Below are 22306 nucleotides of genomic sequence, written 5' to 3'. Positions count from 1 at the left end.
TGTCGCTCTTTCATTTGGCCTAGCGACTGCTCCAAGAATTTTTTCAAAGGTGCTCGGTGCCCTACTCTCTGTAATCGGAGAACAGGGTATTGCGATGTTTCCTTATTTGGACGATATCTTGGTACTAGCTCGGTCTTTACATTCTGCCGAATCTCACACGAATCAACTAGTGTTGTTTCTTCAAAGACATGGTTGGAGGATCAATTTACCAAAAAGTTCCTTGATTCCTCAGATAAGGGTCACCTTTTTAGGTTTCCAGATAGATTCAGTGTCCAAGAGACGAATAAAATTGGTTTCAGCTTGTCGAAACCTTCAGTCTCAATCATTCCCTTCAGTGGCTATGTGCATGGAAGTTTTAGGTCTCACGACTGCAGCATCGGACATGATCTCCTTTGCTTGTTTTCATAAAAGACCTCTTCAGCTTTGTATGCTGAATCAATGGTGCAGGGATTATACAAGGATATCACAATTAATATCCTTAAATCCCAATGTTCTACTCTCTCTAACTTGATGGTTAGATCACCATCGTATAGATCAAGGGGCCTCTTTTGTTCATCTAACCTGGACTGTAATGACAACAGATGCAAGTCTTTCAGGTTGGGGAGCTGTCTGTGGATCTCTGACAGCACAAGGGGTTTGGAAATCTCAAGAGGCGAGGTTACCAATCAATATTTTGGAACTCTGTGCTTTTTTCAGGGCTCTTCAGGTTTGGCCTCTGTTGAAGAGAGAACCATTCATTTGTTTTCAGACAGACAATATCACAACTGTGGCATATGTCAATCATCAGGGTGAAAAGTATGAAAGAAGTATCTCGGATACTTTCTTGGGCGGAATCCAGCTCTTGTCTAATTTCTGCGGTATATATCCCAGGTGTAGACAATTGGGAAGTGGATTAGCTCAGTCGTCAGGCTTTACATCCGGGGGAGTGGTCTCTCCATCCAGATGTGTTTTTTCAGATTGTTCAGATGTGGGGTCTTCCAGAAATAGATCTGATGGCTTTCCATCTAAACAAGAAACTTCCCAGGTACTTGTCCAGGTCCAGGGATCCTCAGTCGGAGTTGGTGGATGGGTTAGCAGTTCCTTGCTTTTACCAACCTGCTTATATCTTTCCGCCTCTAGTTGTTCTTCCAAGAGTGATCTCCAAGATCATCATGGAACAATCGTTTGTGTTTCTGGTAGCACCAGCATGGCCTCACAGGTTTTTGTATGCAGATCTTGTCCAGATGTCCAGTTGCCAACCTTGGCCACTTCCGTTAAGACCAGACCTTCGGTCTCAAGGACCGTTTTTCCATCAGGATCTCAAATCGTTAAATTTAAAGGTATGGAAATTGAACGCTTAGTGCTTAGTCATAGAGGTTTCTGTGACTCAGTGATTGATACTATGTTACAGGCTCGTAAATCTGTTTCTAGGAAGATTTATTATCGAGTTTGGAAGACTTATATAGTTCTTGGTGTTCTTCTCACAAATTCTCCTGGCATTCTTATAGAATTCCTAGAATTTTACAGTTTCTTCAGGATGGTTTGGATAAAGGTTTGTCTGCAAGTTCCTTGAAGGGACAAATCTCTGCTCTTTCTGTTTTATTTCACAGAAAGATTGCTGAGCTTCATGATATTCACTGTTTTTGAAGGCTTTGGTCCGTATCAAGCCTGTGATTAAACCAATCTCTCCTCCTTGGAGTCTTAATTTGGTTTTGAAGGCTTTACAGGCTCCTCCTTTTGTGCCTATGAATTATTTGTATATTAAACTACTTTCTTGGAAAGTGTTGTTCCTTTTGGCTATCTCTTCTGCTAGTAGAGTTTCCGAGTTATCTGCTCTTTCTTGTGAGTCTCCTTTTCTGATTTTTCATCAGGATAAGGCAGTTTTGCGGACTTCATTTAAGTTTTTACCTAAAGTGAATTCTAACAACATTACTAGGGAAATTGTTGTTCCTTCTTTGTGTCCTAATCTTAAGAATTCTTTGAGAGATCCTTTCATTCTCTGGATGTTGTAAGAGCTTTGAAATATTATGTTGAAGCTACTAAAGATTTCAGGAAGACATCTAGTCTATTTGTTATCTTTTCTGGTCCTAGGAAAGGTCAGAAAGCTTCTGCCATTTCCTTGACATCCTGGTTAAAGCTTTTGATTCATCAGGCTTATTTGGAGTCGGGTCAGGCCCCGCCTCAGAGAATCACAGCTCATTCTACTAGATCAGTTTCCACTTTGTGGGCTTTTAAGAATGAAGCTTCAGTTAATCAGATTTGCAAAGCAGCAATTTGGTCTTCTTTACATATATTTACTAAATTCTACTATTTTTATGTATTTGCCTCTTCGGAAACAGTTTTTGGTAGAAAAGTTCTTCAGGCAGCTGTTTCAGTTTGATTCCTCTGCTTATGTTTTAAGTTTTTTCTTTTCAATTATGAGAAAAACTTATTTTTTTGGATGTGGATTAAATTTTTTCAGCGGAAAATGACTGTTTTTATTTTTATCCCTCCCTCTCTAGTGACTCATCTGTGGAGTTCCACATCTTGGGTATTACTATCCCATACGTCACTAGCTCATGGACTCTTGCCAATTACATGAAAGAAAACATAATTTATGTAAGAACTTACCTGATAAATTCATTTCTTTCCTATTGGCAAGAGTCCATGAGACCCACCCTTTTTATGGTGGTTATGTTTTTTTGTATAAAGCACAATTATATTTCCAGTTCCTTTTTTTATGCTTTTTACTCTTTTTTTTTTTTCTTTCACCCCACTACTTGGCTATTCGTTAAACTGAATTGTGGGTGTGGTGAAGGGTGTATTTATAGGCATTTTGAGGTTTGGGAAACTTTGCCCCTCCTGGTAGGACTGTATATCCCATACGTCACTAGCTCATGGACTCTTGCCAATATGAAAGAAATTAATTTATCAGGTAAATTCTTACATATATTATGTTTTTTTTGTGTAAGAAAATGAGTTTGGCAGAGACATTTGCAGTGGCATGAAGTTGGGGACAGTCAGCTGGGAGGCACATTGAGCTTGTACTTGTGTTAACCAACTAAAAACAGGTAAAGTGGAAGAAGTGCTAAAGCTATTTACTTAATTCACAGCTAGCGACACAAGGAGAGATCAGTGTGAGAGCTGTGTCGGGCATTAGTGTGTCTTGTAACAGGAGTAAGTTAGCGTACTCGCCAGGACCTATTTAGGGCTAGGTTACATGTGGAGCGCTAACAGTTATGAAGCAGAGCGAAAAGTGGTTTATTGCGGGTATTTTCGCACGTCAGGTTTTTCTATCATATTACAAGTTGATAGTAGACGCGATCGCTTGAGTGCAATTGAAGTCAGGTTACCACAACCTCAGTGCTCTGGTTACCTGTTTTGTGAAACAAAAATGTTTCTCAAAACACATTAAAAATACATTACAAAGTACTGTTACACTCATAATAACACTATCTAAAAACATTATTAAAAATATTGCACAAAAAAGTTATAAGGGTTTAAAGATATGAGGTCTCTGGTGTTAGGGAAAAAAAAAAGACATTGAAATGGCTTTAACATAGAGATACATACATATACATGTCTACATATTTATATGTATGTGTATTTATGTATTGTACAGCTCTAACTCCCCCCACACAATTCCTTCTATGGCTGTATCTATATCCATTGTTGTTTTGGTAAAATGCTCAAATGAATAGGGATTATCTGCTGGAGCATGCCTACAAGCTGTGAGCTCAGGTGAAATACAATGCCTGTGTCTAGACACTGATAAGAGAGGGGGAGCACAGTGTCCAGACAGGATAGCTATTTTAAGTATTTTTGCTTCTTTTTGAAAATTATTTTAAAATACTTCCCAACAATTTTTAAATGTTTTTTTTTAATGCAAACTGTTTTTACTTAAAGGGACCCATGCAATTTTAAGCAACTTTCTAATTTACTCCTATTATCAATTTTTCTTAGTTCAATTGCTATCTTTATTTGAAAAAGAAGGCATCTAAGCTTCTTTTTTGGTTCAGTACTCTGGACAGCACTTTTTATTGGTGGATGAATTTATCCACCAATCAGATAGAATAACCCAGGTTATTCACCAAAAATGGTCCGACATCTAAACTTACATTCTTGCATTTCAAATAAAGATACCAAGAGAATGAAGAAAATTTGATAATAGGAGTAAAAAAGTTGCTTAAAATTGCATGCTCTATCTGAATCACGAAAGAAAAAAAAAATGGGTTCAGTGTCCCTTTAATTAGCCCTTTTAGGATATGCACAGATCTCAACCTGTTTTATGGCACTTTAAGTAGATGAAATCATGTAAAAAACATATTTATGCAATATAAATTTTTAATAAAGTTATCTAGTATGTATTTACTGTAAATATTTCACATTCCAATGTTTTGCACGTAGCAGAATATGTACTATACATTTGTAAATAGATATTCCTATATATATCTGTATATATCTATACCTAAAAATGTATGGCCGAGCAGGTAAACCCAACCCAGGTATAAAATAAAAGTGAACACTAAAATAGAAACCTATATAAATTAGCATGGGTATGAAAACAAACACCTCTTCAATCAATCATTTTCACATTGGATCTATCTTATTTAGCTCATGTGCTTTTTTTAAAGTGCTTTTTTCTAGTTCATTCCAAAATATTTGAAATGCTTCTATTTTAATTAGTTAAGACTCATGAATTACATGTGCAATAGAATTGGAAAATATGGTTAAACACAAGAACAAACAGGTTTTACAGACTTTTTGAAGGTGGGTTTACAGGAATTGGCACAGATTTTTACAGAAGCACACGATATGCAGTTAATCAAATGCCAACTAACTGAGTCTTTCAGATGACTGTAATGCTTATGAAAAATCACTATTTTTTTGCCATTGGAAAGGGTTAAAGTAATTCTAAACTTTAAATAAATTCCTCCACAGCATATAAAAGTAATTTTTAAAACAAGGGCACTTTAAAATACATTAACATTTTGAAAGACGTATCATTTTAAAAATATTTACCTTATCACTGAGTTATGGTAAACATACCGCTGTTCCTCCTCCCGCATCTCATACTGTATTTAGCAGATCGATGACTAATCTGGCTTCCTCCAATCGTTGCGTTCCCCATCTGGCGTCCAGCTCCTGGGGCACGCAATGATTGGAGGTTTTACTGCAGTGTGCTAGCTCTTGTGGTGTTGCTACTCTGTACATGTATATTTGTGTGTGAGATGACGGTGACGCCAAACCATGTGATGTTGCACAATATGTATATGTATGGGATGATGGTTTTACCACAGTATGTTAGTGCTTGTGTTTATGCTGGATAATGTGTGTGTTTGTAAGTATGAAGCAGCTGCAGCGTTTGCTTCACTATATAGCATCTGCTACACAGCGAGTGTTTAGTGTATTACTGCAGTAGGGATTTCACCTCAGCTATGTTAGATAGCTATGAGTTACACATACTGCAGGGAGGAACATGTATATGTGTGTAAGTGAGGCTCTGATTGTTGTACAGTATATTTTTGGTCACAGTGTACGACTGTGATTTTAGAATGTGTTTTTTATGGTGTTTATGTACAGCATATAGTATTGGGGATTTGCTGTGCACTGTACTTGTGTACTGTAGTGTTAATGCATATTGTGTGCATCTGTACATGATTTTAGTGGTGTTGTAATCTGTGGTGCTGCTGCAGTGTTATTTATTGTGATTGTTTTATTGCTGCATGTTATGTTGGTTGTAGTAATGGTACACCGCTAACTTTCTGGTGCTAATATTGGATGATGTGTGTCTGATTGATTGTTGCACGATCGGGCTCTTCTTTTGCGTAGTGTGTTTCTGTATTTATGTGCCCAGGTACATGTATACAAACTTTTCATATTTGTTTTTTGTTTTTTGTTTAATTTGTTATTTCTTTATTTTTTTTTTAGTGGTTCATGGCAAATTTTTCTTACCAGGAAGCTCTGTCTGACACACAAGTTGCAATTGTTAACATCATTTCCTCTACATCTGGTAAGGGCTTGTTCCAGAAACTAAATTGTGCTCATTGCCAATATGTATTGTTTGCTGTATAAATAATAAACAACTTAAAGGGACAGTCTACACCAGAATTTTTATTGTTTTAAAAGATAGATAATCCCTTTATTACCCATTTCCCAGTTTTGCATAACCAACACAGTTATAATAATATACTTTTAACCTCTGTGATTATCTTGTATCTAAGCCTCTGGAAACTGCCCCTTTTTTCAGTTCTTTTGACAGACTTGCAGTCTAGCCAATCAGTGCCTGCTCCCAGATAACTTCACGTGTACGAGCACAGTGTTATCTATATGAAATACGTGAACTAACACCCTCTAGTGGTGAAAAACTGTTAAAATGCAATCTGAAAGAGGTGGGCTTCAAGGTCTAAGAAATTAGCATATGAACCTCCTAGGTTAAGCTTTCAACTAAGAATACCAAGAAAACAAAGCAAAATTGGTGATAAAAGTAAATTGAAAAATTGTTTAAAATTACATGCTCTATCTGAATCATGAAAGTTTATTTTGGCCTAGACTGTCCCTTTAAGGGCCGACCATATATTGCAGTTATAAACTTTACTGCAAGTGGAAACAAAAGTAATCTACACAGACATTGGGCTTCACTTACTAAACAGCTAAAGCTGCTTTGGAGCCGCTGAGGTGTGGGCTCGCTCATGTGAACTTACCAAGAGGTTAAAGCAACAGTCTGATAAATCACCCAGCGCTGTACAAGGAAGAATAAATCGGCACAACGCTGCACACGGAAAGATGGATCAACCCAACACTGCACAAGGAAATTTTTGTACGATGATAACTGCAGCAGACGAACACTGCAAAGATATACAGACAGGTTCCCTAGTTAGGAAATATGTCCATTCTTCATTTAGTACAAGGTGGCCATTAAGGACAATTTGGAATATAATTTACCCCTTAGTGTTGTCATCACTTTTTTACTTACTATTTGTGATTTACAGACATTACAATGAAATTATATTTATATTTATATTAAACCGCAAAAATGGCCACTAAATATTTATAACATAAATAATGCTGGTGGGAACAAAGCTTCTACAGTACAAGATGATACATATTTGATTAGTAGTGGAGTCTTATTCTTGCTTGTTGTACAGTCCACTATGATGCTAAGTAGGTTTTTAACTCCATTAAAATTAAGTTGACAAATTTATGCCACGTTTTAATGATTTTCTTCTTAAATGGAAAGAGTCCACAGCTGCATTCATTACTTTTGGGAATTAAGAACCTGGCCACCAGGAGGAGGCAAAGACACCCAAGCCAAAGGCTTAAATACTCCTCCCACTCCCCTGATCCCCCAGTCATTCTTTGCCTTTCGTCCTAGGAGGTTGGCAGAGAAGTGTCAGAAATTATTTTGTCTCTTATGGAGGGTAGTACTCTTCGGGATGGGACAGGAGTTTTAAGTCATCCTGTCAGTCTCTCAGTGAGGGATTGGATGAAAGTTAGAGTCCGGAGATGCAGGGAGAGTCTTTCTGCGAAACCATCCCGACTCATGTTAACAGCTCCTCAAGCAATCGGCGTTGTCGAACTTCGCTACGCTTCCTGCTTTCTTCTCTCAAATCCATGGCGGAGGCGATGCTGCTATCCATCACACTTGAAGGGCCGTGTTCCTGTTCCATGTCGTAGATTCCGGTAAGATTGTTTAATTTTACTTCTTAATGAATCTACTGTATTGCAAATGTTTTCCCGAGAGGCTACCACCTTGCTGGCCTAACTATAACATAAGGGTCTCAGTGAGTCTCCTTTAGTATCTTGGAATCAAGGGTTAATATCTCCTGAGGGGGGTTATTGAACAATCATGTTTGTTAAGTGATTCAACCTACTTATGTGTAATGGTTACTGGGCTCGTGTTTTGGAACATTAAGGCCTTTGGAAGTTACGCAACTTTATGGTTGGGCGTGCTTTTTTGGACTGTACAGTTCCCCTTGTGGTCAAGCGTGGTTACGTTCCGTCCTCCATTTCCGAATTCTCGACCATGTGGTGTAGGAGAAATTCTAGTCCGTAGGGGTCTGGTCATAGGAGGTGGTGAGTGCCCCAGCCATTGTGGGTGTCAGGTGCCGTTTTTGTTTTACTTCTTAGTCCATATTTGCATATCCTCTATCCAGTTATGGAGGATTCTGATGCTGAGACTGTTCAAATTTCAGATTCAGTTATGGAGGATTCTGAAGAATCCGGATTGGCCTCGTGACACATGTCAACCAGTTCTGTTCTGCATGCCATATGAGAGCGCCTTATTCCTCGTACCTGGGGAATCAAGGGTCAGCTGAGCCATCCGCCTCTGGGGGTCCCGTCCTCCGAGAGGCGAGTTCCCTACTGCTCAATACTTCTACACATGTGGGTAACCCAGTTTATGATTATTCCTCCATGCAGGGCGGCTTGTTTCCCCCAGAGGTTGCAGCACATTTTTGCTACCACATACTTTTGGCGATTATTCGTCTGCAGAGTCCAGACGTTTATGCACGATTGTGCTCGTGCCCTATTGTCCCGGGTCTACCACCTTGGGGAGGGCCTGTGCAGTTCCCTGCGGGTGTAACTGTCCCTGAGTGTTGTGCCTTTTGTTATAGAGTCGAACGTCTTTGCGTCTTACTCAGATATGTTTTTCAGTTAATCAATGACCCTATCCTTCTCGGATACGGGAATTTTCAGTCTTCTTCGAATGGTACTCCTTATTAGACATGTGGGGATGATGTAATCTCCTGACTGATTTTTTTCTTGAGATCCTTCCCAGTTTTTTTTGTTGGAAGCTTAGGGCTCCATGTTGGCGGGTCCTGCGGTAGGCCTGCTTTCTTATTGGGTAACCTACGGGTTGCCTTTTATTTTCCTTTTTTTTTTGAGTTTTCAAACAAGCTTTATTAATTTTAGCAAGATATACAACCAATGGTCAACAATATACATTGAATAGACAAATAATGTACAGGGGTCCTGCCCATAGGACTAAGCCATGAGTATCCCCCAGACACTGCTAACATGAAATTTTTTTTACAGTTTATCCACTGGGTAAGGATTATGAGTGTACAATTACAACAAGTATATCATTTTCTTGCACTTTACATTTTGTAAACAGTGTGAGAATCTTGAGCTTGTTTCCACAAGACACGAGCTCGTGGTGCTAAGACACTATAAACATCTCAAACAGAAACTTTGGGACTTGACATCAGATAATTAAAACAACGTTATACAATTCAGTTTTCAGCACGCTTGATTCATACTGCTGAATATGACCTCAGGTCTGATGTCTTACTTGGACGGGGAGAAGGAAAGAAAGTTGAAGAAAGAACAAGGGAAGAGAGAGAAGGAAAAAAAAAAAAAAAAAAAAAAAAAAAAGGGGAAAGGAGAGGGAGGGGTACAGGTGGGAGGTGAAGGAGACTGGGAAGGGGGGGAAGGGGTACGGATGTGAGGTGAAGGGGGCCCCCTGGGGAAGGGTAACTAAGTGGCCCACTTGATCTTGATGAGAGGAAATTATAGCCTTTTGCCCTCCCAAGCTAGAGTCATCATTTCATGAGTGGCAAGCCTTCCAGTTTTAAGGAAGTGAAACCTTTCAAGTCTAAGGAGATCTCCCACTTTGTGTCTCCACTCCTGTAGAGTCGGAGTCTGCGGGCTCTTCCAGTGTACGGGGATGAGTCCTTTCGCACCGCCCAGCATTATAAGAAAAAGAATGTGCCTATCAACGCCCGCTACCTTAGGCAGGTCGTGAAAGATCAAATATGTTGGCTTAGGGGGAATAATGATTCCTAAGATGTTGCTCATTTCTCCCAGCACCTCCCCCCAGAACGATAGTATTCGGGGACAAGTCCACCAAATGTGGAGGAGGGAGCCCTCCTCGCCACAGCCTCTCCAGCATTTCCCGTCAGTGTTAGGATAAATTTTCTGCAATCTCTGAGGCGTTAGGTACCACCTGCTGACTAATTTATAGTGCATTTCCAGATTTCGCGCGGAAACAGAGGCCTTCTTGATTTTACGAAAGATCTTAAGCCAGTCCTCATCAGAAATATCCACTCCCAGGTCATTTTGCCACTGAAGGGCAAAGGTCGGAAGGGCTACGGTGCCCTTGCTCGACAAAAGCTGGTACAGGTGAGAAATGAGGCGTGTCGGCGTTTGTTGCATCGTACATAGAGCCTCAAAAGGCGTTCTATTTCTTGCCAACGCATCTCGCTCCTTGCAAGTGTTGTAGAAGTGAGTAATCTGTGTCATCCTGTACCAGGATGCAAAGGTTTCCTGATCTATCTCAACAAGTTCCGCGTGTGTTTTAAGCTTATTACCCTGCAGGGCATTTGAGAAAGCAGTATCGGCTAACATATAGCCAGTCCTCATTGAGCGTCTCGGGAGTTCCATTCCCAGATCAGGGTTTTCTCGCAAGGGGATGTTTGGTGAAATACGAGTGGACACGTAGGCCCCCTCAGCTAGCACCTTATCCCACACCTTTAGAGTGTCATTAATCAATGGATATGAGGCAAGGACTCGTGGGCGGTTCATAGCAGAGATCCAGGCCAAGGCTCCAGAGTTACCTCGTTGCAAGATTTCATTGTCAATCTGTATCCAATGTTTGTCATGGGAGTTCCGACTCCACTCCACAATTCTCTGAAGGAATATCGCTTTTTGATATTCTTTTAGTAGCGGGACTCCCAGACCACCCCTATCTCTAGGGATGTAAAGAGTGGATCTTCTGATCCTAGGCCTCACACCGTTCCAGATGTATGCCTCAATGCCCGATTGTAACCGTTGAAGGTGGTGGGAGGCCACAGCTGCGGGGATAGTCTGCATTATATAAAGGATTCGTGGGAGAACATTCATCTTAACGATTCCTATTCTGCCCATCCAGGAAAGCGATTTTTTTTTCCAATTGGATAAGTCCCCAATGATCTCATCACTAATTTTTTTATAGTTTAGTTCAATGATGTCAGAGGTGTCAGGAGTGACAACAATGCCCAGGTATGTGATACTATGAGTTGCTACTCTTATCGGACAATCTGCGGTAGATCTATCAAATTTGTCCGGGGGTTCAGTGATATTCAAGATTTCAGACTTCAGTGGATTAAGGAGGAAGTTAGACATGGCTCCGTACTCTCTGAAGTTCCTTAATGCTTCATCCAATGACGAGGACGAGTCCGCTAAAGTTAGCAGGACATCATCGGCGTACATCGAAAGCTTGTGTTCCGAGTTACCCACTTTTATACCCTTCACCGCCGGGTTGGCCCTGATCTTATTTGCGAGAACTTCAATCGCCAATACGAAGAGAAGAGGTGACAGGGGACACCCCTGTCTCGTCCCGTTCCGGATTAAGAATGTTTCCGAGAGGGTGCCATTAACTCTCACACGGGCGTTCGGATTTGAATATAGGGACATGACCACGTTGATAAAACCGGGTCCGAAACCGAATCTTTTTAGCGTCAATTGGATGAAATTCCAGCTGACCCGGTCAAACGCTTTCTCAGCGTCCGTTGTGACCAGGGTGAGCGGTAGATTATGTAGACGAGCATAGGTGATTAATTGCTGTACTTTGAGAGTATTGTCTCTTGCCTCCCGGGCGGGCACAAAGCCCACCTGGTCAGCAGAAACCAGATCAGGGAGAAGTCTGTTCAAGCGAGTGGCAAGGATTTTCGCCAGGATTTTTACATCGGAATTGAGGAGGGAGATGGGCCTGAAATTTTCAGGCCTGTCAGGGGGTTTCCCAGGTTTGGGGATTACCACTATGTGCGCTTCCAACATAGAGCTTGGAAGTCTGGACGATTCCGGTAATGAGGCGAACAGTCTTGTCAGCTCCGGAGCTATGACTTCTGAATATATTTTATAATATTTCAGGCCAAACCCGTCGGGACCAGGGCTTTTGCCCGCTGGAAGATCTTTAATAGCCCGTTGCACCTCGTCTGAGGAGATTGGGAGCTCCAAGGTTTTCCTATCTTCCTCTGATATCACAGGTAGATCAGTAGCCTGAAGGTAGGTACCGACCTCCCCCTCCGCACGGGGACGAGCGGAGGGTACTCCTCCGTGCACTGCTTGGCATTCCAGATTGTAGAGAGATTCATAGTATCTCCTGAAATCCGCTGCAATAGAGTCTGCATCCGAACGGACGCCTCCTTCCGCAGTAACAATATGATGGACATAGGCTTTGATCTTTTTTCTGGCAACTGCTCTGGCCAGCAGCTTCCCCGGCCTGTCGCCCTGCTCGTAGTAAATCTGTCGCAGGTGCAAGGCCTGTTTCTGATAGTCCTCTTGCAAGAACAGCAGGAGATCTCTCCTGGCCGTGGCCAATTGTGTCAGAACCATTTCGTCGCGTGGGGATCGCTTATGGCTTTGTTCCCGTATTTCAACTTTTTTCAATAAGTTGTCATAGCGTTCTCTCCTCAGTCTTTTAAGTCTTGCTTTACGTGCAATCAAAAGCCCTCTTATCGTGCATTTATGCGCTTCCCAGACTATGGGACTGCTGATCTCCTCACACGTATTTAAACGGAAGAATTCAATCAGAGAGCTCTTGATGTCTGAGTTGAATACCGGATCGTCCAGAAGCGTATCGTCGAGTCTCCACACAAAAGGAGTGATTGGCGTGTCAGGCCATTGAATAGAGCAGCGTACTGGCGCGTGATTGGACCAAGTAATGGCAGATATATTGCTAGATCTGGCGATAGTCAGCCCAATGGAGTCCGTGAACAGATAATCTATTCTGGAATATTTACCGTGGGGATACGAGTAAAAAGTAAAGTTTTTGTCAGATGGATGATGTGTGCGCCATATGTCATGGATTCCCAACTCTGCTAGTGAAACAGACATACGCTTTAGAACTTTATGCGGGGTGCTGGAGAGACCGTTGGAGGTGTCAAGGGTAGGGACGAGGGAGGCATTGAAATCCCCGCCATGAAAAAGAATTCCAATTTGCATCTCCAAGATTTTACGGGTGACTTTCTGGAGAAAGAGGTGCTGGGAGGTATGTGGGCAATATAAATTAGCTAACGTGATAGGCCTGTTATATATGGTGCCCGTGAGCACCAGAAATCTACCCTCAGGGTCTTTAAAGCTACTTAGAAGCTGAAAAGGTACTCCAGCGCTAAAAATGATCCCGACCCCGTTCTTTTTTTTTGTTGCTGAAGCAAAAAAGGCCAGTGGGTATTGTCGGTTAGACCACTTAGGTTCGTTATTTATCGCAAAATGCGTTTCCTGGATAAAGACAAGGTCTCCGCCCATTCTCTGCAAATCTCTTGTTGCAATGGCGCGCTTAGAAGGGCTATTAAGCCCTTTTGCATTGATCGTTATAAGTTCAAGCGGAAACGGCTTGCGCCTAACAGTCTGGCTCGCCATTATCTTTTATGAGTAAATATGCGGGGGGGGGTGTAGAGAGGGGGTCCTCTGAGGGAGGGAGGGGAGGGTGCGAGAGAAGAGGAGAAGGGGAGGGAGAGAGAGAAAAAAAAAAAAAGGGGGGGTGGGAGAGAGAAGAGTTGAAACAAATGGAGAGAAAGGGGGGAGGTCAGGGAAAACAGTAAAGGAGTATGGGTGAAAGATCTTGCTTAGCAAGATAGGTAGGGAAAAGGTTAAGTATCGTGTACTGTGAACTGTATTGCGTATGAGAGCAACAAAAACAATTAAACACAGTGCGAACGTATAGAAGTACTGAAACTACTTACCAAAAATCAGGGGTAGTTATCCCTGTGTGTATTGCATGTTAACATAAAATTTGATATGATTAATAGAAACCTATCTGAACCTTTGGATCAACTGTAATTAAGTTCGTTAGAGCTAACTCCCTGTGATATACAAATCGATAGTGTTGGGATATTATAAGCGCTAGACCTATAGATCGCCATCTATTCGTACCCCCAGCTGTATCCTCTGTCAGCCCTAGTAATCATTATATATGGGTGCCAGGTATATTTGCGTTGTAAAGACCCCTTTAGCAGAGCGTACCTATTCTAGTTATACGTGATAAAGGAAGCAAAGAAGTGGGGGGCACTTAAGAGACTGTTCATATGGTGCAGGTTTAGCCCGGTGAAAACAATGTAGCCTGGATATCTAAAAAGGAACAGGTCTTTGTATAATATAATCTATGCCCTTGCCAGGGGGATCGCATGTCCACCACCTCCTCATGTAAAGTAAGCTCAGGCAAAGTAAGTGATATGAGGTTGCTCTATTATACGCTATGAGGCCAACTGTTCCCTGAGTGGGTGGGTGCTGATCTTTATCAGTGGGATTAGAGATAGTGGCAGAAAGCATGAGTGCATTAATTAATCTAGGCGAGTAGACAGCTGGGAGCACTACAGTGACAACTAGATAAGTGCAACATTCAAAATAAGGTGGTGTAGGCAATATTCAGATAAAATTAAAATACATCAAACAGTCATTATAAACATTATAGACATTTTGCAAAATATAAAACCTGTGGGCTCTGAAGGTATGTTACGAGTTTCTTCCTGGATACAAGGTCAGTAAATGTCCAGAGTCATTCAATACCAACAGATGCAACCTGAATAGGGGAGAAAGCTGTTACAACATGCTAAAGTAACTGAAAAGCTTTAATTTACTGCATCAGCATCAGCCACGGTGTTGCTGAGCCGCCTCCTGGTCAATGCCAGCAGGGGCCCTGCGGGGTGGGTCCTCATGACGTGGGAGTTCAAGTTCCAGACCCAAGGCCTGACTAAAGCCAGGGAGATCCTCAGGGCACCTGAGGGTATGAGAGATATTATTTTTTGTAGCAATTAAACAGGTGGGGAATCCCCATCTGTATGTGATGTTTTTCTCTTTCAGCGCTGAAGTAATGTGTCTCATATCTCTCCGTTTTTGCAGCATTGTTGGACACAAATCTGAAAATACCTGAACCTCAGTGCCTCTATAGGTAATTGGATGTTTTGTCCTTGCTAATTTAAGCACTTCTTCCTTGTCCCGGAAAGATAAGAATTTAATAATTATGTCCCTAGGGGGGGCCCTGCTTGGTGGCTTAGGGCGTAAGGCTCTATGTGCCCGCTCAATTTGTACCTCCTGAGCTGCAGCGTTATTTTTCAGATATCTGATGAAGTCTTGAATGTAAGGTTGTATTGCTGGGGGGTCAATCACCTCCGGTATGCCCCGGAGGCGTAGATTACTCCTCCTGCTCCGATTTTCTAAGTCTTCTATACGGTCCATTAAAGAATGAACCGTTCCCTCTTGTGCTTGTAGGAGGCTGGCTTGGTGCTGCACATCTGAGTTAATTGACTCCTGTTTCTCTTCTACTTGTGTGACACGGTGATTCAGTGTTCCTATGTCCCTTTTAAGTTCCCCAAACATGCTTTTGAAATCTAGCATGGCATTTCTAATGTCCTCTTTAGAGGATAAATGAGTGATGTCCTCCTTTGTAAGGTATCTGTGAGAGTTCAAAGTGGAACTGTGCTCCTGTGTAGGGAGAGCTGATGAGGGACCTGTTGTGTCAGGTGTTGATTTAGTATTAGACTGAGCAGGGTCAGCAGGTATAAGATAATTCTCCATAACAGAAGGCTGCAAAGTCTTAGAGGGTTTAGGATTCCTTTTACTGGTCATTGCAAGTTTGAGACTTAGATTTATAGAAAATTTGCAGACGTAGGCTTTGAGGTGTATCGGATGGAAGGTGGGCTGCAGTAGTGTGACTACACTCTGAGTTATAATTATAGAACGTCTGTGCGTCCGCTAGGCCGAAGGGGATGCAGTTAGGGGGCTTATAGGGCCTAACCGTTTCTGTGTTCGCCCGGGCTTTGTTGGGGCCCAAAATAAGTCTATCAGTTCAGTTAGAGGGAGGCCTACCTTCCAATATTAAAGTTATATTACCCAGTAGTGGTCACCCTCCCAGGTCAGGTGAACAGACCCCTAGAGCTAGGCTGATGCACCACTGAGGCCTGTGTTCAAAGATAATATTGCTTGGGCCAGCGGCCGGACTCACCCTCAAGGCGCGGTAATTTCCAGTGCAGAGTCGTCTGATCTCCTCGACATCGAGGGGCTTGATTTCCCTCTTACAGATCACAAGGGTTGGTTGTGGGTAAAGGAGGACCCCGCCCGCACTCGGGCTCCGTTTCGTGCTTCTGCAATGTCCGCGGCGTGCCACGTGGTCGCGGCTTTGTTACCGCTGCTGAAAGTAATGGCGCGACACCGCCGCAGATACCCAAAGGATGTCCCTGTCAGCCCAAGGAGGAGCGTGGCGGGTCGTGCGGTCGTTCGATTGCCTCTGGTGAGTGTGCGGATGTGCTCCGCTCAAGTGGGCACCTTGTTTCTAGGCCCGGTCCTCGATCCGTATGGCTCTCAGTTGCAGGGCAAAGATGGTTGTGGCGTTCAGCTGTAATAAGTGTCCATTAGAGGATCTGTAGTATTCTAGGCTCTGGGGAGCAAGATCGTAGCCCCCAGCAGCCAAAATGCTTGCCGGTTCAGTAGGTTTATAAGCAATTACACACAAGGGACCACGGAGCTCTGTTAGTTAGCAGCCATCTCTGATCATGGCTAGGCTCCGCCCCATAGCGCCTTTTATTTTCCTTTTATCCGATTGGGATGTCTTTTATTTTGTTTATTGGTTTCCTTCGGGAATCTTAAACTTGGATCGATGCTCTCTGTTACTTCTGCGGAAGTGTTTTTTGGGGACATGTTAGTCCTATGTTTCTCTGTTTTCTGTTCTTCACCTCTGCGGGAGGATTCATGCAGCTTGACGGTTAGGACCCGGCTTCCAGTCAAGGCGTGTAGTGCTCATGTCTACATTGAACTAAGCATCCTTGAGGACCTGTAGGTCCACGGGGTAGGAGGGTTTGTCTCAGCCCTTATAGCCTTCAATTTGGATGACTGGGTCAGTGGAGTTTCCGCTGCGTCACTCTCTCCTTGCATCTGGTAATGTTGGACCAGAGAGTTTCTCCCCCATGTGGGGGAGAGTTGGAGGGCTTAGCGCCATCTTACCGCCGAGTGAGCGGTTTGGCCTTTTCCTTTGAGGCTCTGGGATTGTCCTTCTTGGACGGGTCCTCAGCAGCTAGTAGTTTGAAGGGTAGTTCAGCTGCCTTGCAGCGGATGGTTTGCAAAATGTATCCAGCTGCAACTTTTGCACATTGTGTTTTGACTAGTGTTTCTCTTCCCTTTTCGGTCTTTCTCTGTGGTCTCCATGTTAGGTCTTCTTTTAGGGGCCGGGGAGATGTTTGTTCCCTGTTAGGAACACTGGGCGTGGTCTCCTTGGGCTTGCTTGAGGCGCGCCCCTTTCTCCCTGTGATCATCCACTTGTACGGAGGTGATGTGGAGACCAGCCTTTGCTCGCGTGGTTTTACACTCGAGGTATCCCCTTGCCTTTTTGTCTTGAGGCTGTTGGAGAGTCTAGGGGCTCTAGTGTCCTTGTGCTACTTTTACCGCCTTAGCTCCTTTGGATAGTGGGACTTCGGCAAGAGGTAGTTTCTTCCTTAGGTCGGGACTTGCAAGTTTTTCTCGTTATCCGGGTTGATCTGGATATTTCATTATTACCCCCTGTGGTCTGGGTTGTTATATCAGATGGGGTGTTAAGTTTTCAGGTATTGTTTGTTTAAACAATTGGGGGCTTGGACCGGTCCCTGGGGCTTCCGGTTGCTGAGTCTTACTCAGCATTTTCCCTTGTGGATCCCGTTGTGGGTTATTACCAGATTTTTCGGTTACAGGGCTGATTGGGGGTTCCCCTGTATACTGGGAATTTGGGCTATGTCCTTTTACCCTTATTCCTTGACCTGGTCTTGGTCAGGTTTTCTGAGTACCGTTGCTCTTTGAGCTTGTTTTGCACCTTAGGTGGTTCCCTTGGTCAGCCTGCTGTAGTGTCCATTATATTCACTGCTTTGCAGGTGAATGAACTTGCAGTGTCTCCACTGCTACTATTGCACAATGATTGCGTGTTAGCAGGCTAGTTTTTTTGGGAACTCCTTCCAACAGGGCTTCTGCGTTGGGGGTTGATCTCTCCTTTAGCCTGTGGCTTTGTGCCTTTTGGAAGGTGCTGCGTTTTAGTTTTTCCCCTTCTTGGGTGTGAGCTTATTCTCCTTTTTATGGAGATGTGGTCCTTTCTTGGGGCTTCTCCTGGATTTAGGAGTTGGGAACTGTGAGTTTTCCTAGCAGAAAGGGATATTCTCTCTGGGGTGTTACGTTCCATATGGATTCTTGCTGGCTCTGTGTCGGACCTTTTCTAAATCCTTTGGGTCTACGGTCCTATCACCTGTCTGAGGAGTTGGGTTGTACCCGTGCTCTGTTGCCTTGGCTGTGACCATTCTACCACCGGTATTTGGGCTGGTTTTGGGGTTATTCTGTTCCCCTGTTCAGACCTGCCGTTGCTGGGGCTGCCCTGGATGGGAGTGGGTTCTGAGAGACTATAAGAAACAGGTTAAACAATGGCACTATTAAGGCTTTCCCCACTATAATCTATATCCTAAGTGTATTTGGAATTTTGTACATTTCTATATATAACAAAAATATATATTTTTATTGTGGGTGGGTTGGTGCTATGCATAAATTGAAATTCAAACTCGAAGTGTGGTAGTATAGACACTACCACGGGACAGTATGCATCTCCAGCACTCTAGCCCAGACTATAGGGTGATGCTTTTTGTGAGGAATATTAAAATATAACTTTTATTCAATTTATTTAAAAACTGTACACACATAACACATAACATACAAATTTAAAAATTCTCAAAGTAAGTTCTGTTAAAGTTTAAATAGTGACCACTAATATTATATGAATGCCTAAATTATATTGTCTCGAAGTGTCACTAAAATTATAGCTACTTGCAATAATATCACTCCTATGCTAAATTGGTAGTCTTGGCTGAGCTGTTATATAGTTGTGTAAGTGCCCTATAGTAGTATGTTCACCTGTTAGTGCATACTGTGGGTCACAATGGAGATAACAGCTTAGTATGATCGTTTGATTCTATGTGAATACTAGTATATCTATATCAAACATTTACATGTTAGTAGCGTCAGTTACCAAGAATATGGTAGTCTCATTTGTGTAAGTATACAGTTAATCTGAGAGCAATGCTCGTAAAGTACTGCTAATCGTTTAATAGGTACAGATTATGTAGCAACATTACTCACTGGTTCTAGTATCAGAGGGATGAGTAAAGACTCAATTTTGTGAATAGTTAAGATACCATATATATCATGTTATAAGTTGGTACTGTATAGAGGTGACTGTTATATCTCCTCTAGAAATTTTGTGATCACCAGTGTATCTAGGTTGTTGTGCAATCTCACACCTGTTGGATCATATAAATGTTTGTGGTTATTATAGGTATACGGATATTAGGGGCTTCTATAGATGTGGGTAAAGTGACCTTGTGTAGTCTCACACACCAAGATTGTATAACTGGCTGTGTTCTGTAACTATCAGCACTCTAGTTGGCCACTATATTTCTAGGTAAATATTTACTAGGATCTGTGCTTAGTTGGTATATCCCACTAGAATAGCCTCCCAATAGAGATGGCGAATATATCTAATCGCTTGATTCTGTGAGAGTATAGGTATGACACTGTCAGACGTATCTAGATGATAACGTGGTCTGCTTAATTATTTCAAAGTGGTTGCTTAGTATATATGTCAGATTCTATAGCCCCTCTTATGTTGCCGGATTATTGATTCCTTGTTAACTTGTGTGCTACTAACATGTAAATGTTTGATATAGATATACTAGTATTCACATAGAATCAAACGATCATACTAAGCTGTTATCTCCATTGTGACCCACAGTATGCACTAACAGGTGAACATACTACTATAGGGCACTTACACAACTATATAACAGCTCAGCCAAGACTACCAATTTAGCATTGGAGTGATATTATTGCAAGTAGCTATAATTTTAGTGACACTTCGAGACAATATAATTTAGGCATTCATATAATATTAGTGGTCACTATTTAAACTTTAACAGAACTTACTTTGAGAATTTTTAAATTTGTATGTTATGTGTTATGTGTGTACAGTTTTTAAATAAATTGAATAAAAGTTATATTTCTCCAACATAGGTGTGTCCGGTCCACGGCGTCATCCTTACTTGTGGGATATTCTCTTCCCCAACAGGAAATGGCAAAGAGCCCAGCAAAGCTGGTCACATGATCCCTCCCAGGCTCCGCCTACCCCAGTCATTCTCTTTGCCGTTGTACAGGCAACATCTCCACGGAGATGGCTTAGAGTTTTTTAGTGTTTAACTGTAGTTTTTCATTATTCAATCAAGAGTTTGTTATTTTCAAATAGTGCTGGTACGTACTATTTACTCAGAAACAGAAAAGAGATGAAGAATTCTGTTTGTATGAGGAAAATGATTTTAGCAACCGTAACTAAAATCCATGGCTGTTCCACACAGGACTGTTGAGAGCATTAACTTCAGTTGGGGGAACAGTTTGCAGTCCTTTGCTGCTTGAGGTATGACACATTCTAACAAGACGATGTAATGCTGGAAGCTGTCATTTTCCCTATGGGATCCGGTAAGCCATGTTTATTACGATTGTAAATAAGGGCTTCACAAGGGCTTATTTAGACTGTAGACATTTTTTGGGCTAAATCGATTGATATTAACACTTATTTAGCCTTGAGGAATCATTTATTCTGGGTATTTTGATATAATAATATCGGCAGGCACTGTTTTAGACACCTTATTCTTTAGGGGCTTTCCCAAAGCATAGGCAGAGTCTCATTTTCGCGCCGGTGTTGCGCACTTGTTTTTGAGAGGCATGGCATGCAGTCGCATGTGAGAGGAGCTCTGATACTTATAAAAGACTTCTGAAGGCATCATTTGGTATCGTATTCCCCTTGGGTTTGGTTGGGTCTCAGCAAAGCAGATACCAGGGACTGTAAAGGGGTTAAAGCTTAAAACGGCTCCGGTTCCGTTATTTTAAGGGTTAAAGCTTCCAAAATTGGTGTGCAATATTTTCAAGGCTTTAAGACACTGTGGTGAAAGTTTGGTGAATTTTGAACAATTCCTTCATGTTTTTTCGCAATTGCAGTAATAAAGTGTGTTCAGTTTAAAATTTAAAGTGACAGTAACGGTTTTATTTCAAAACGTTTTTTGTACTTTCTTATCAAGTTTATGCCTGTTTAACATGTCTGAACTACCAGATAGACTGTGTTCTGAATGTGGGGAAGCCAGAATTCCTATTCATTTAAATAAATGTGATTTATGTGATAATGACAATGATGCCCAAGATGATTCCTCAAGTGAGGGGAGTAAGCATGGTACTGCATCATTCCCTCCTTCGTCTACACGAGTCTTGCCCACTCAGGAGGCCCCTAGTACATCTAGCGCGCCAATACTCCTTACTATGCAACAATTAACGGCTGTAATGGATAATTCTGTCAAAAACATTTTAGCCAAAATGAACCCTTGTCAGCGTAAGCGTGGATGCTCTGTTTTAGTTACTGAAGAGCATGACGACGCTGATATTAATATCTCTGAAGGGCCCCTAACCCAATCTGAGGGAGCCAGGGAGGTTTTGTCTGAGGGAGAAATTACTGATTTAGGGAACATTTCTCAGCAGGCTGAATCTGATGTGATTACTTTTAAATTTAAATTGGAACATCTCCGCATTTTGCTTAAGGAGGTATTATCCACTCTGGATGATTGTGAAAATTTGGTCATCCCAGAGAAACTATGTAAAATGGACAAGTTCCTAGAGGTGCCGGGGCTCCCAGAAGCTTTTCCTATACCCAAGCGGGTGGCGGACATTGTTAATAAAGAATGGGAAAGGCCCGGTATTCCTTTCGTCCCTCCCCCCATATTTAAAAAATTGTTTCCTATGGTCGACCCCAGAAAGGACTTATGGCAGTCAGTCCCCAAGGTCGAGGGAGCGGTTTCTACTTTAAACAAACGCACCACTATTCCCATAGAGGATAGTTGTGCTTTCAAAGATCCTATGGATAAAAAATTAGAAGGTTTGCTTAAAAAGATGTTTGTTCAGCAGGGTTACCTTCTACAACCCATTTCATGCATTGTCCCTGTCACTACAGCCGCATATTTCTGGTTTGATGAACTGATTAAGGTGCTCGATAGTGACTCTCCTCCTTATGAGGAGATTATGGACAGAGTCAATGCTCTCAAATTGGCTAATTCTTTCACTCTAGACGCCTCTTTGCAATTGGCTAAGTTAGCGGCTAAGAATTCTGGGTTTGCTATTGTGGCGCGCAGAGCGCTTTGGTTGAAATCTTGGTCGGCTGATGCGTCTTCCAAGAACAAGCTACTAAACATTCCTTTCAAGGGGAAAACGCTGTTTGGTCCTGACTTGAAAGAGATTATCTCTGATATCACTGGGGGTAAGGGCCATGCCCTTCCTCAGGATCGGCCTTTCAAGGCAAAAAATAGACCTAATTTTCGTCCCTTTCGTAAAAACG

At 42.2% G+C, this 22306-nt stretch overlaps 1 protein-coding gene across 3 annotated transcripts in view; it reads left to right on the top strand.

The window, feature by feature from the left end:
* SLC35F5 (solute carrier family 35 member F5) overlaps positions 1-22306 on the top strand; it is a 286304-nt gene that overhangs the window by 94180 nt on the left and 169818 nt on the right. For all 3 annotated transcript variants that reach the window (XM_053698004.1, XM_053698002.1, XM_053698003.1), the window contains one exon: positions 5890-5971. In XM_053698004.1, coding sequence (XP_053553979.1) covers positions 5890-5971 — 82 coding nt within the window. The remainder of the gene's footprint in view (positions 1-5889; positions 5972-22306) is intronic.

The sequence above is a fragment of the Bombina bombina genome, chromosome 1, assembly GCF_027579735.1.
Source record: "Bombina bombina isolate aBomBom1 chromosome 1, aBomBom1.pri, whole genome shotgun sequence".
Lineage (NCBI taxonomy): Eukaryota > Metazoa > Chordata > Amphibia > Anura > Bombinatoridae > Bombina > Bombina bombina.
The sequence above is the reverse complement of the archived record's forward strand: the minus strand, read 5'-3'. Positions and strand labels throughout refer to the sequence as shown.